At 35.2% G+C, this 15,937-nt stretch overlaps 1 protein-coding gene across 3 annotated transcripts in view; it reads right to left on the reverse strand.

Moving 5' to 3' along the window:
* The window catches only part of SPATA17 (spermatogenesis associated 17), a 206,349-nt gene that overhangs the window by 30,742 nt on the left and 159,670 nt on the right, over positions 1 to 15,937 (reverse strand). For 2 of the 3 annotated variants that reach the window (XM_041773453.1, XM_041773451.1), the window contains exon 10: positions 5,482 to 5,564. In XM_041773453.1, coding sequence (XP_041629387.1) covers positions 5,484 to 5,564 — 81 coding nt within the window. In that variant the 3' untranslated portion in view covers positions 5,482 to 5,483. Of the gene's footprint in view, positions 1 to 5,371; positions 5,565 to 15,937 lie in introns of those variants that run through there. The other variant, XM_041773452.1, reaches the window with a different exon arrangement.

Raw genomic sequence — 15,937 nt, forward strand, 5'->3', positions numbered from 1 at the left:
CAAAGAAGAGAGAAAGAAGCTTCGTGAGTTAGGAACCATCATAACAAGAGACCAGGTTATACACTCCCCCTCCCAGTAATGTCATTTTTATTTTTATTTTCATTAATTGTTTCCAGGGTAAATGGAGTTTGATAGTTGGATTATCCGTTCTGTTATCTGGGATAGACTCCATGCATGTTTCAAAGAACTCTGCTCTGTTCTGAATCTAGCTACTACTATTCAACTTTTTACACTTTACAACATAGAATAATTCTTTATCATCTTCCATTATTTTGTATAATACCTGATAACATATTTTCCTATTCTAGTTCTATTCCCCATCCTCAAATGTCAGCAAATTTCTCCTTGCAATGAATGTTATCTTATTAAGAAAAGCATTTGCTTTTATTACTTATTTGAATGTTCTGCAAACTCAGACTTACTATAACTCCCACCATATTCACCAAATTTGGCACTAAATGAATGTTAACTGTTTTTTAAAAAGTAACATTGAAGATGTTTTAAAAGTGAACCTATTTCCTATAAAACTTCACAAATCATAATTCATTGCATAATGCCTTATTACATTAAAGTTTTAAAATTCTAACTTAGACTATCATATGGACAAAGGCAAAGTTATGGACGGAATCATAAGACTTGCCATGGTAGCTTTGAAGTGGGCAATGTTCAGACTCTTTTCAACATCTTTAGAGTTTGTGTTGAAGTCAGAATCAACAAATATTCCCCAGCACCTACAAAATACCTCATAGACTGCTAATTGCTATGAAAGATTCAATGGGTTAGAAGACATAATCTAAAATTCCACAATTTAATCGGTCAGACATTTGCTTTTCATTCAGAAATTACTTACTAAGTGAACACAATGTACTAGGTACAACTCTAATGGCCAGACTACCTTTTCCTCTCTTTGCAGCAAGACCTGCGAATGTCTTCTCTATTTGAGGGAGCCCATGTTTCTGGTCCCACACTCACAGGTGTATGTCTGTATGCTGCAGGTTCATGTCCTGAGGGGGTTCTAATTGGTCCCTATTTTCCTTAGGCAAGAGCTCTCCCACCAAACCACTTCATGCCATTCATACTTCCAACCATTCATCATTCACACTTACCTGTTGGCTGCCCTTAACTTGAGTACCCAACACTGGTCTCATTGGTTGTGACTAGGTAGATGGGGTCAGAATATGGCCACTTCAGTGGAACCATTTATGGCACTTTTGGTCACCAGGGGCTGTGGTCATGACAGACATTCTCAGAAGTAAAAGACTCACTATCCACATACTGTGTGCACATAGATCCACACTGTAATTAGTTTATGAGCGGTTGGATGCAAAATATTACAGTTTATTGAATCACTGTAAGAAGTATGGTTTAAGTGTATTTTCCGTAGAGTACTCATTTTAATTTTACTTTTAGACTATAGAATTTTTGAATGAACCAAAGATGCTTCCTATTTCTCCTATGGACAAATGAGAGAGAAAGAAGGGGTGGGAGGAAGAGAGAGAGAGAGAGAGAGAGGAAAACACACACACACACTTCAGAGGTTAAGAGACTTGTGCTACAGAAGTAGAATCCAGGATTTCAGGCAGTGAGGGTCTTCTATTCCACACTCACACTTTAAACTCATTTTTACATTTGGTCTTATTTTCTAAAAACAAAGAGTACAATGAAAGAAGAAAAGAACCCAGTAACACGAGTTCTCAAAATCTCTATTTAAATCTTCCTCCCTTAGAGTTAGCTCAGTTAAAAGTCTGGGAGGCTATGCCGTGATTTGACTCATGTCTAGCTCTGCTGGAATCATCTGATTCTCTAATCTCTGTCTACACTACTGTAGATACTGGCAACCAATGCTGATTGTGCATACCAATCTATCTAAATACAGAATGCTCAGCCCACTTGCCTCAGTCATGGAGAAACACAGCAGAATGTTTTCCTAGAGGCAAGTGGGTTGTTCTATCATCTTTATTCAAAGGACCATCAGGCCAAAAAAAAGATACTAAAGGAATATTGGGTTTTGTTTCATTTTGTTTTTTTGCCAATTCATTATGACTAAATTGGAAAGGGTTATAAATTCACATGGTGTCAAGCTGAATGACAAGACTTAATCATTCCTCTTGTCAAATTAAAAAATTACCCTCCAACAGGCATATATATAGCTTATATGCCTGATTATTACTTTCTCCTCATACACCTTCATTTTCCTTACACAGTTGCTAAAATCTTATTTCTTCTGGAAAAAAACAATAGAATTTTTTTGGCTGTTCCTTAATTCAGGTGATAACCAAACTTATTTTCCATTTTAACTTTTTTTCTCAGCTATGTAAGTCATTTATATGCCAAATTCCTATAAGGGGGGGGGGGAATACATTGGTTTTCATGCATAATTTAATTAAAACGTAACTCATCTGGTCTCAAAATTGAACCACATTTTAGCGGAAAGAACCTAGACCAAGGCCCATTACAAAGAAGAATGTGAAAAGCTTGAGGAGCACATAATGCAAGAAAACTCACATTGATGCCAGACCAATGATTTCACCTCATTTTGTTATGATTTCTTCACTTAAATCCTTAAAGAGAGTCTTCTGCCTGGAACGATGAATGTAGCTAAAAAGACGGCCAAGCAATCCATACTCTTGATGCAATATAGTATAATCTGATTTCAACCAACCTGCTTTAGGAAACTATCAAAGGTCACAAAAATGACCAGTTACAAAGAAAAATTAAGGAAATGAAAAGGAGTCACATTCTAGTCAGAGAGTAGATTTTAAAATATGTGTGTGTTTAAAATCTAATTCACTCTCAGCAGTTTCAGTGGCGGAAATCTTAGTGTATTAATCAAAATGGGTAGTGTAGGCTCTGTTTATCCGAAATGCAGACACTCTAAGGAAAGAAAGATTAATCTGGTGAAGGCATTGCTATGCTAATCGGACTGATGGGAAAACGCAGTGCGAGTGTAAGAGGCAATGTAGGATGAATTAGAGTGAAGTGATGAACTATCTTGAAGCTGAAGCAATCAAATAGATAGCTCAAAAAATTACTATGGCATCTTTATTCAACACTTTGGTGTAAGTGTCCCCGTCTTGGCCTTCTTTACAAAGAATAGAAGCACTCTGCTGTATTTGGTGAAATTAAATCTTAATAGGAGAGCCTCAGCTAAGGCGGCTACCCTTTACTTACCAAAATTAAACACTAGACATTAATTTCCTTTCCAAGAAGAGGAGAGGACATTTTGAGAATATTTTCAATTTACAAAATAGTTAAAACTCCAAGAGAAGCGTTAGCAAAATTTTTTATAAATTTCTATCACATATTTCTGTCACATATCTGTGCATTGTGCACTCTTTTTAATTAAAAGTAATGTGAAACATGTTACTCATCCTTGTCTTCTTTATAAATAATTTAGCAAGTAATTATTTTGTCTTCAGAAAAAAGAGATAATTGTCTCTAAATTATTATGATTGAATAAAATAAAGTCAAGATGTTTTTGTAATTGGCAGAGAAGAGCAACTAGTCCCTACTGGAGTATTTTAACACTTTGCTTTTGTCTGATTAGATAAAAATTTTATAAAATGAGACTATAAAAGAAGTATCACCCAAAAAGGCAATCATCATCTCACTATCTAGAGATAACCATCATTAACATTTTGCCTGAAGAATGTATATATATATACCTGCAATATACAAATAAATGCATGCAAGTGTGTTTTTATGCATACATATATATTATATATGTATGTGTACACACACACATTCACACACTTTTTTACAAAAGATTTAATTTATTCATTTGAGAGAGAAAGAACGCACAAGTGGAGGGGAGAGGCAGAGGGAGAAGCAGGCTTCCTGCTGAGCAGAGAGCCCTGATGCAATGAGGGGCTGGATCCCAGGACCCTGGGATCATGACCTGAGCCAAAGGCAGATGCTTAACCATCTGAGCCACCCAGACACCCCCTCCACACACACACACACTTTTTTTTTTTTTTTTTAAGGAATCAGACTACACCAGTTCTTTTGAATCTAACCTTTTCTTAGAAATACAGGCATTTTTTTTTTTTCAAATTCAGGGTAAAGATCTATGTTAACATTTTTAATGTCTTCATGGTGTTGTATTTATGTCTTATTTAGTTAACTTAGCATATGCTGAGTATTCATGTTGTTTTCAAGCTCTCACCATTATGAATAGTCTGTATCTTTGAACTAACATCTGAAGTCAGACACAAATATGAAAAATGTTATTTCCTCTATTGTGAGTCACAAATACTAGGGAAATGCCCCGATATGTAATGGTACTTTATAAATCTTTGAAATAGCATTTCTACTTGACACTATGTTTTTCTATTCACTTGAAGTATTTCGTATTTCCCTTCCTATATTCCTTTGGAGTAGTTAAGAGGTAGATACTACTATTTATATTTAACATACTAATTTCTGAGTTGAAGCATCTAAAGCTGTAAGTGGGGGAGAAGTGACACTAACACTAAATCTACAGAACAGAAGTTGCCTGAATCTATGCTGTGCTCCTTCCAACAGATAGGTGCTTTCCTTTGCTTCTTGAGGTTGGCACGTTACCTGGGGAATTCCACTCAGCATGATTTCTTATTCCTGCCTCATTCCTTCAACTAGAGTGAGCTTTGCTGTCTTCATCTGGAACCTCCTTCACATTTGGCTGAAAGTGCCAGAAGACCTATTAGTCTTAATTTGATTTTAATCAGTTCCTATTCTAAAGCTCCTCAGCAATTAAATGGTTTTCACTGAGAGCTTATTTTGTGATCTTGAAGTTTATGTGGGTATCTCTGTCCTTCTCTATACTGTAAACTTCGATAATCAGAGATCCTAGACACTATTTATTTGGAATCCCCTAGAGACAACTTGTACTTCAAGTAACATACATACTGACTAAAATATTTTAAACTATTTTAGCTTTTGGACACTATCAATATTTTTTCATTGCATTGTGTAAAACTATTTATTTATTGTATTAGTTAATTTAAAGACGACTTCAGATTTTTGTCAATTCTATTTCTTAATGCATTTTTTAAAAAAGATTTTATTTATTTATTCATGAGAGACACAGAGAGAGAAGCAGAGACATAGGCAGAGGGAGAAACAGGATCCCTGCGGGGAACCAGATGCAGGACTCCACCCCAGGGACCAGGATCACAACCTGAGCCAAAGGCAGATACTCAACCACTAAGTCACCAGGTACCCCTCTATTTCTTAATGTATTTTGAGTCTGTTTTGGAGGAGAGATTTGAAAAATAAAATCCATGATTTTTGAATGTTAAAAACCATTAAATTAGAATGAAAAATGGGAGTTTTATTATATATAAATATTATATCATGGTTTTAAAAATGCTTGAAAGTTAAAGTCAATCTCACTTGATTTTTTAAATGTTTTTATTTTTATTTATTTTATTTTTTTATTTTTTTATTTTTTTTAAATGTTTTTAATATACTTTCTGAAGTGCTTCTTAGCAAAATGCATACCTTTATATAATTTGTCCAGCTTTTGAATATGATTTTCCATATTTTGAGAAGAGATCAAATGATGGCAGTACAGTTTGGAAATCCTGGGAAGAAAACGATCAAAGATTACTACAGAGATCTTAATGACTTTGTATTATTACTATTATTTGATTATAATTTATATTATATTAAATTCTAGATAGATATTTACCTGTACTTCAAGTTTCCCATTATATCCTCAAATAAGACAAAATTAGCAGTTAATTTTTATCAGTTGAAAGCCAGAAGTACCGAGCTTTCTTTAAACATAGCTTGCCATAGCTATGGGTGATACTATTAAAAACCTTTGAGCAATGCAAAAGCCAGATGCAGTCACCTGTCATAAAGGAACTCACCATCTAAATTTTTTACCTTGACCTATAATCCTATAGTTGTGCTTTTGGGTCCTTTTCTGATGTGACCTATTTTCCTCTACATTTCCCTTCATTTAATCTTTTTTAGCAACACTTCTGTTTACTGAACACATTTTCTCATAGTCTTTATACTTACAGATGCCTCCACTTAGCTTTATCTCCAGTTATTTCCTTGACTCATTCCCTCCTTTTATCCCATCTCTGTTCAAAGAGGCCCTTTCAGACTACCTGCATATATAAAATAGCACTCCTGAAACTTTCTATCACCTCAACTGACCTCTATTTCTTAATTACCACTCCTTGATATCACATATTTATTTATTTTGTGTCCCACGTGGGATTATAAGTTTCAAGGGAGTAGATACTTTGTTTTGTAAAAAATAAATATTTTTTGACTGAATGAATGAAACTGGAAAGGTGATATACCCAAATACTTGTAAATAGAGGGCAGACTGTGGTAAGTACCACAGCACTGATTCAAAAGAAGGCTATAGGAGTTTAGAGAGAAACAATCATTCTTTTACTCAGTAACCAGAGAAGCAACATTTGATTGAGGATAGAAATGAATGCTCTTCATGACTGTTACAAAGGCAAATAAATTAATGATGTAAAGCATTAAATAAGCGGTGAATATTGTTAATAAATGGCCAGACCATATAAAAGCATGTCTTTCCTTGTAAAGGAGGCCAATCCTTAACGGAGATGATTTGTGACAGTTTTTTGTTTTTGTTTTTTTGTTTGTTCACTTAAGAAAACCTTGGAAAGAAGGATCTCCACCAATCAGCCCACCTCATTAGAGAAGTTCATACATTACAAACACGCAAAACATAAATGTACTGAAGAACATGCAAGTGTGTCTGTTACCAGGGATCTGGCTCTTTACTCTGATACAGCAGAGCTCTTATAAATATCTGCTTTTAAGACGAATGCCCCAGGGAGAACTCCACATCTGTTGCTCTGTGTTAGTGAAACAAAAGTGGCTAAGCCCAAGTGACATGAAGGACAGTTACCCTGTAACAGATGCTGCTTTCAAGTAGGCAAAGAATGTAAGTGGCAAAAATGCTTCGATAAAAAATTAATTAATTTGAATAAAATTCTTCCTCTTGGATACCATAAATGCAATAGAACTTCATATAATGAGGTATTATTTGTCTGTGGTGCTGAACATCCATACTCTTGCCTTATTTTTAGTTCAAATTGTGATTCTGGAGGTACTCAGGAATTGATATAGTATTTATGAGAGTTGACCTTGACATGGCAGGGGCACTTTGCAATAGTTAATAATTCAAATTACTCAAATTTGAATGTATGAAATTTAGGCATACTTGTGAAACATGGTAGTGATTTTTTATGTAGGCACTTGATAAACTCAGAATTTAGAACTGTGAATAGTTTGTTTTATAAATACAAACAATTTAATTTCTGAAAAAGTAAATTAAAAGGTGAATTTTATTTAAACTATCTTAGTTTAAACTTTTGATATTTATACTTATTCCTCATTTTGATATAATAGGTAATTCTGAGTATTTAAAATAACTCATTTTTAAAACATGTAAATAAGTTTAGATTTTTGTTTTTTACATTTACTTTAATGTGCACTTGCTAAAAATGTATTCAAATTGCATATGTTTTAAATTTATTTATATTTTCCTTCAAAATCCAGTTTATATTGTTACTGTTAATGTAATAATAATTAAATCAAAAATCTTGATTCTAAAAATATAATTAAATAAAAATTTAAAAAAGAAAAATATAATTCATGATCCTGCTGAAATAAATGCAAGAAAGTAAATTATATGGAATATATAATTATGCATTACTTATGCATGTCTTTATTTTATTACTCACCCAAATATCATAGACTCACCAATAGATAACTTGGTCATGGGAACAATTATTAAATTCTGTTGTCTCTAATACCTTGCCAACTTTTGGTCTTAATTTCATAGTTCTTGATATTGTTATAATAAAAGTATTTTTATTATGGTAGGGTGACAGGACATATTTAACAGTTAAGTTGATTTGCAACTTTTTTTTTAAGATTTTATTTATTTATTTATGAGAGGCACACAGAGAGAGGCAGAGACATAGGCAGAGGGAGAAGCAGGCTCCCTGTGGGGAGTTTGATGTGGGACTCAATTCCAGGACTCCGGGATCATGCCCTGGGCCAAAGGTAGACACTCAACCACTGAGCCACTCAGGTGCTCTGATTTGTAATTTTTCAATCCATCATATGACATGTGGCTTCCATTGCTCTGACCTTGTGCTCTCTAACTGTTAGAGGTGGGCCTGCTCTTCATGTGCTTGGAGACATATTCAACTGACCCCCCCTAGGTTCTTCTTTAGACACAGAGTGCTTTTCTTTCAAAGGTCTCACTTTCCAACCTTTCCAAATCATCTTTGCATCTGTCTTGTAAACCACTTTCATATTCTGAAGAGCTGTCCAGAAGCATTTGATCAAACTGACGAAAGTGGAAATGGCAAACAGTGTGGAGGTTCCTCAAGAAGTTAAAAATTGAGCTACCCTATGATGTAGCAATTGCATTACTGCAAGATACAGATCTAGTGAAATGCTGGGACACCTGCGCCCCAATGTTCATAGCAGTAATGTCCATAATAGCCAAATTGTGGAAGGAGCCAATCTGTCCTTCAACAGATGAATGGATAAAGACGATGTGGTCTATATATACAATGGAATATTACTCAGCCATCAGAAAGGATAAATATCTACTATTTACTTCAACATGGATGGAGCTGGAGGGTATTATGCTAAGTGAAATAAGTCAACCAGAGAAAGACAATTATCATATGGTTTCGCTCACATGTGGAATATAAGAAATAGTGAAAGAGACCATAAGGGAAGGGGGGGAAACCGAGCAGGGAAAAATTAGAGAGGATGACAAACCATGAAAGACTCCAAACTCCGGGAAACAAACAGTTGCAGAAGCTGGGAGGAGGTGGTGAGCGGGTGACGGGCATTAAGGAGGCACATGATGAGATGAACACTGGGTGTTATACTATATGTTGGCAAATTGAATTTAAAAATTTAAAAAAATAAAGAAATTTTAAAAATTAAAAACAAATAAAAGTAAAGGGAGGGAGAAGATATACCACGCTAACATTAATTAAAATAAGGTTGGAGTAACTATATTAATGTCAGACAAAACAGACTTCAGAGAAAAGAAATCATCAGGGATAAAGATGGGTATTTCACAATAAAGGGGTCAGTTCTCAAAGAAGACATAACCATCTTTAATGTGTGTGTAGCTCCAAAGCACCCAAATACATGAAGCCAAACTGATAGAACTGCAATGAGAAACAGTGGCTGTAGGAGTTAGAGATCTCAACACCTCTTTCTAAGTAACTGACAGATCCGGCAGGCAGGAAATCGGTAAGTACACAATTGAAAAGAACAGCTGTCAATTAACCCTAACTGACATTTATAGACCACAATAGCCCAAACATTCTTCTCAAGCTCACACGAAACATTCACCAAGACAGACCACATTCAGGGCCATAAAATATACCTCAATAAATTCAAAAGAACAAATGTCATACAAACATATACTCATATCACAATGGAATTAAATTAGAAATCAGTAACAGAAAGATAGCTGAAAAATCCCCAAGTATTTGGAGGTTAAACAAAATACCTCTAAACACAGGTGGGGTCAAAGAAGAAGCATCAAGAGAAATAAAAAAGTACTTCAAACTAGATGAAAATTAAAATACAACTTACCAAATTGTGGGATGCAACAAAAGGAGTGCAGAGAGGGAAACTGATAGCATTGAATGCATAGGGCAGAAATGAAGAAATATCTAAAACCACTAATTTAAGTTTCCACTTTAGGAAACTGGAGAAAGAAAAAATTATATCAAGTGAGAAGAAAATAAAATCAGAGCAGAAATCAGTGAAATTGAATACAAGAAATGGATAGAGATAAATCAGCAAAACCAAAAGCCAGTTTTTTTTTAAAGATCAGTAAAATTGATAAATAACTAACAAGGCTAAGAAAAAAGAAAGAAGATGCAAATTACTAATATCAGAGTTGAAAGACATTAAAAGGATGATAAAGGAACATGATGAACAATTCCGTAATCACAAATTTGATAACTTAGGTGAAATGGACCAATTCCTTGAAAGACACAATCCACTAAAACTCACACAAGGAGAAACAGAAAATCTGAATAGGCCTATCTATTTAAAAAATTGAACCAATAATTGATAATCTTCCGAAACAGACCCAGATGATTTCATTGATGAATTCCACCAGATAAAAAAGAAATGATACCAATTCTGTTTAAATTATTCCAGAAAATAATAGCACATGAAGCACTTCCTAATTCATTCTGCTTCACCATCTATAAAATGGAGATACTGGCCTCGCAGGGTCGTTGTGAGGATTACCCAGATAAAACATCTGGCACTTAGCACTAATATTTTCCTTCCCTTTTTCTTCAGTGGCAAAAGTCTATTCATATTCCACCTATCATATTCTTTAAAAATCAAATTAAATAAATTCCATTGGCACCTATGAGAGACTAATTATGGAGCAATAATGCAGTGAAGTGGGACTCAAAGGATTTTGATCCTATCCCCCAACAGTAAAAATATTTTGAGCACATGGATAATATTGTGATGGTAAAACGTCATGTTAAACAGGTAAACAAATGAGGTAAAACTAAATATAAATAGAGTATATATAAATATAAATATAAATATAAATAGAGTTTATATATAAAGTATTTATATATAAATAAATATATATATATAAATAATATATATATTATATATATAAATAAAGTATTTATATATAAAGTATAAAACGTCATGTTAAACAGGTAAACAAATGAGGTAAAACTAAATATAAATAGAGTTTATATATATATATATAAATATAAATACAGTTTATATATAAAGTATTTACATATTATCAATATATTAAATCATGTATATAATTCATATATAAATACATAAAATTAATCTATAAAATATGTTATATATTTATTAATATATATAGCTATTAAAATATTTATATAAAATATTTATATTTATAGGATATAAATTTCTAACATGTTCTTCCCTCATTCCTGTGGATCGTCTTGTGTACGTAATTTTGGACTCCGCTAATACAATGAAGCGTGATTTGATCCTGTGTTAGTCTCACCTGTGCCTTCCACTAACATCTGAGCATCTACAGTGTACAAATACTATGCTAGTCAGCTTCCAACTAATGGGAACCAAATCTCAGTGTGTCTTCCCAGGAGACCTCACAGGCTACTAGGCATTTACAGTTATGTAGATAAATAGGCATTGACTCTTCGGGTCTCTCTATCCCCTAAAGAAATTTTTAATAAACTCTTTATCACTCTTATTAATTTAAAACTCCAAATTCTTAGTTGGCCTCAAAGTCTTCTTAACCAGTAACTGTTATCTCTGGTATAGGAAAAGAGGAATATGCCACTAAGACAGCTTTGGTTTTGGACAAAATCCGGCACTGGTTCTCATTGGTTTAAAATTTGCCGTTGATACATAAAACAGGCCACCCTTCCATGGGAAGCTCTTTATGAGTTCAAGAAAACCACCTGCACAACCCTCACACAGTGTCACTTTTTAGATAGAGGGTGGGGGATTGCTTTTCTGAAAAATAACCTCATCAAGAAAAACACTGGGGACAGTAATTCTAAATCCTGCCATAGCCTCTGCTTGCCAAAGCAGACAGCTTTTGCTATTAGGATGCCCAGCCAAACACAAATAATCCACTGCTAAAATGAGTTCCTTGGGACAATTTAGGAGTCTTTGGAAGTGAACGGTTCTTTGAGCTGGAATGCAGCCCAGGTCCATTTTCAAACCCAAGTCAAAATGACAAAGAGCAAATTTCCTGGGCCACTCACCCCCTAAGTGTAAGATTACTTTAGGTTGGCAGCTGGGCTGTTTATCTAGTTATTTAAGGTTTTTCACCAGATACCCACAACTGAATACTTCAACAACCGGTTTCAGTTTTGGTAAGCAGGACAGTGCCGATACACCCCAGCAAACACAACCTCGGAGACTGGAAGGACAGACAGAAATCAAAGGTGATGCATATACTGTTCAGCTTAACATATTTTTAAAAAATATTCAGCTCTGAAGCATTGTGAAGATTTTTCTCTTAGAGCTAAAAAAAAAAAAAAAAAAGAAAAAGAGGATGATGATAACTTTTAGCTGAATACTAAATACTATTTTAACTGAAAATACTTCCCGAAGAGACCACAGTTAAGTCTAGTTTGCACTTGGGATTTTCTATAGTCTTCAAACAAGAGTTCATAGGCAGGTTTAAAAGATAGCCTGGCATTATTCCTGCACAACCAAACTCTGTTCTCCTACATGTGAAAGATGCTGTGATGGCATGAGCATTTCTACAGTTTTGACAAAAAAGAGAATATGGTTACAGGTTGTGGGAATTACTGTCTTCTCCCTGGTTACTCTGTGTTTTCAGGAAAATATCCTAAAGCTTTCTCTATTATGTGTTCTCAATCCCATAGCTTTAGGATTTATCATGTTATTCCTTCAATGAAACCATTTGTCTACGTTCCCAAAGAAACCATTTTTAGCTGATCCTGAGTTCACGGTGCATCGTCAGTCTGAACGTGGAAAGGAAACCAAGTTCATATGTATAGTACATTATGCTAGTGTGTCACTGATGGTGTTCACAACAGTGGTTTGAAAATTTACTTATGACTTCTGTTCTGAGGCAGTACTGCTTTGGAGCCAAGCTGCCTGGATTTGAAATCCAGCTGTATTCTTAAGAGCTCTGTGATCCTGGACAACTGATTTAACCTCTGCAATTCTTGTTTCCTCATTTGAAAGAGATGAAATAACAAAAATAATAACACTCTACTCATAGAGCCATTACAATGATTGCAAAAGTCCATATGTATAAAGCACTTAAAACAGTGCCTGCATATAGCAAGGACTTTATAAGTGTTAGCTATTTTCAAACTAAGAAATTCTCAGATATTTTTCTTGGGATGGGAGGAGGGATTGGATGGAGGGAATAGTTGTGGATGAATAATCCTAAATAGTTGCTTATTCAAAGGTCATTTATATTTGACTTTGGTGTACACATTGCTTTTATTTCAATGAGGGTACATTTGAAATTTAATATTATATATTTGAGTTTCTATTGACTCTTCCCATTTTCATAGATCTTTCTTCTTCTTAACAGTTTTATCTGTCGTAGTTTTAATAGTTTTATCTGTTTTCTTTTATTTAGTTCATGGTCCTCCTCCATCTTTATAGCCTTGGTTATAAATGCACAGGTGGGAAATGGCAGGTCAGACACGTAAAGTGAAGGATAAATAATGGAATTTCTTGTTTGACCAGTTCACTGTATTATGGTATATATGTATTATGGCCATAATAAAAGAGATACAGGATACAAAGATTTATCAGATGGAATAGATCTAGATATAGAAATATATTTGTACACATAAAATGTACACATATTATTATATGTGTACGTATAGTAATGTGTACATATTATCTGTTTAATTTCAAATAAAAACAGTAAAAATGTCATCTATATAAAAGTCACTGAAATGGAACATCCAACTAGATACAGTGCTGTAATTAGAATGATCTGTAGCCTTTTAGTTGGTTTGGTAACAAAGCTAATGATACCAGGATAAGAGGTTCCAAGAACATTATTTTCATATACAAAGACAGTCCATTTTAAATAAAGGGAATGCTATATGAAACTAGCACTAAAGGGAAAGTTGGGGCTTGCACCTGGTTAGTATACTGGAAAATGTGCTGCCAAAGTATACTGGAAAATGTGCTGCCAAAGATGCTATTGGAATGGCTTAAGGAAAACCACTTACAGGGGCACCTGGGGGATGCAGCTGGCTGAGGGTCCAACTCTTAGTTCCAGCTCAGGTGGTCATCTCATGGTTGTGAGATTGAGCCCTGTGCAGGCTCTGTGCTCTGCATGGAATGTTTCTGGGATTCTCTTTTCTTTCCCTCTGCTTTCCCTACTGCACAGTCTCTCTCAAATAAATAAATACAACTTAAAAAAAAAAAAGAGTGGGGAATAACAACTGAAACCAGGATTGTGACATTCCTAAATACTGCATGTTTCTTACTACGAAAGAAACTGAATGCCCTTACATAGTCTGGTAAAGACAATTTTTAAGAGGGGAAATAACTGCTAAGACTGGTCACACTGTGTTCAAGTTGTGTTCCCAAGGTTGAGCACAGTGTATGGTAGGGATGTGGTAAATATTTGGCTGAAAGAGTGACTGAATGATAATAAACAGACATGGCCTTGGGTAAACCACAAATCTGCTTAAAGTTTGAGCCTTCTGGAATAGCACTTCCTTATCCTCTCATTCAACCTTGTGACTCTAAAAGCCAAGAAGAGATGGAAACTGTGTGTATCCTGTTCTCCATCATCAAGAGGGTCCTCCTAAAGTCCACTCCACACTCTGGAACGTTCCTTTTTCCAGATAGTAGATGCTATACCCAGGCCTCTCAGTATCTTCAGTAATCTGGGTCTAAACATATTTGGAGAAGAGACAGAGAAACAGGAAGGCAAAGAGAAGGAGAGAAAATGAGAAAGAGAGAGAGAGAGAAGAGAAGAGAAGAGAGAGAAGAGAAGAGAAGAGAAAGAAGAGAAGAGAAGAGAAGAGAGAGAAGAGAAGAGAAGAGAAGAGAAGAGAAGAGAAGAGAAGAGAAGAGAAGAGAAGAGAAGAGAAGAGAAAATAAAGCAGAGAAAAAGTGAGTAGTAGACATTCATCTATGAGCTCTATGGTAAATGAACAGGAGGGGGGCACCTGAGTAGCTGAGTGTTTGAATGTCTGCCTTTGGCTCAGGTCATGATCCTGGGGTCCTGGGATCGAGTCCCACATTGGGCTCCCCACAGGGAGCCTGCTTCTCCCTCTGCCTATGTCTCTGCCTCTCTCTGTGACTCTCATGAATAAACAAACAAACAAACAAACGGACTTTAAACAGGAGCGTGTATTTGTCTTGTATTACCATTGCCAACACGATTACAGTGCCTGACCCAGCAGGACTCAATAAATTGTGGTTAAACGGAAATATAGGACTTCTCGTTGTGATACTGTTTTGCAAAGGTGATACTGCCCAGATTCACTAATACCCTATAGCAATGTGTTCAAGGATGACAGCTTTATAAAAACACTAACCATTGATCCTCACCATTCAGATTCCTTAGTTGTAAATTTACTAAAATTCATCTGTAACCCCCAAATCAATACTCATGGTGCTTTCACACTCATTCACAGATCTAAGCAGAGTGGCAGAGTTGAGTCCCTGGATGCACACATCCCAGCTGAGGTCTGCTTTCTCATTTCAGCTCTCACACTATAAACAAGTATCCCCTTTGTTCTAATTTTACTGCCACTTCTTTTATCTTTCTTTGCTTGCTGTTGGTGACTTTACTGTTTAAAATGCCCAGTGCTGCACTGCTGTCTAGTGTTCCTAAGTGCAAAAAGGCTACTATATTCCTTGTGGGCAAAAGATGTTTGTCAGATAATCTGCATTTGGACAGGAGTTATAGTGCTATTAGCCAGGAGTCAGATGTTAATGAAACAATATATATTAAATAAGTTTAAACAGGGTTTGCTGAGTGGCTCAGTCCCTTAAAGGCCTCCCTTCACCTCAGGTCATGATTCCAGAGGCCCAGGATTGAGCTCCACATCAGGCTCCCCATTCTCTCTGACCTTCTCCCCTCTCATACTCTCACTCTCTCTCTCAAATAAATAAAATCTTTAAAATAAATAAATAATAAGTTTAAACAGAAACACACATAAAACAATGTCATTAGTTGACAAAAATGTTGACCACAGGCTCTCAGTAATCTAACCCTGTATTCTCCTTAGGAGCAATGGTTCGGTATTCACTGGCTGTGGGAATTACTGTCTTCTCCCTGGTTACTCTGTGTTTTCAGGAAAATATCCTAAAGCTTTCTCTATTATGTGTTCTCAATCCCATAGCTTTAGGATTTATCATGTTACTCCTTCAATGAAACCATTTGTCTACGTTCCCAAAGAAACCATTTTTA

This window comes from Vulpes lagopus, chromosome 11 (genome assembly GCF_018345385.1).
Source record: "Vulpes lagopus strain Blue_001 chromosome 11, ASM1834538v1, whole genome shotgun sequence".
Taxonomy (NCBI): Eukaryota; Metazoa; Chordata; class Mammalia; order Carnivora; family Canidae; genus Vulpes; species Vulpes lagopus.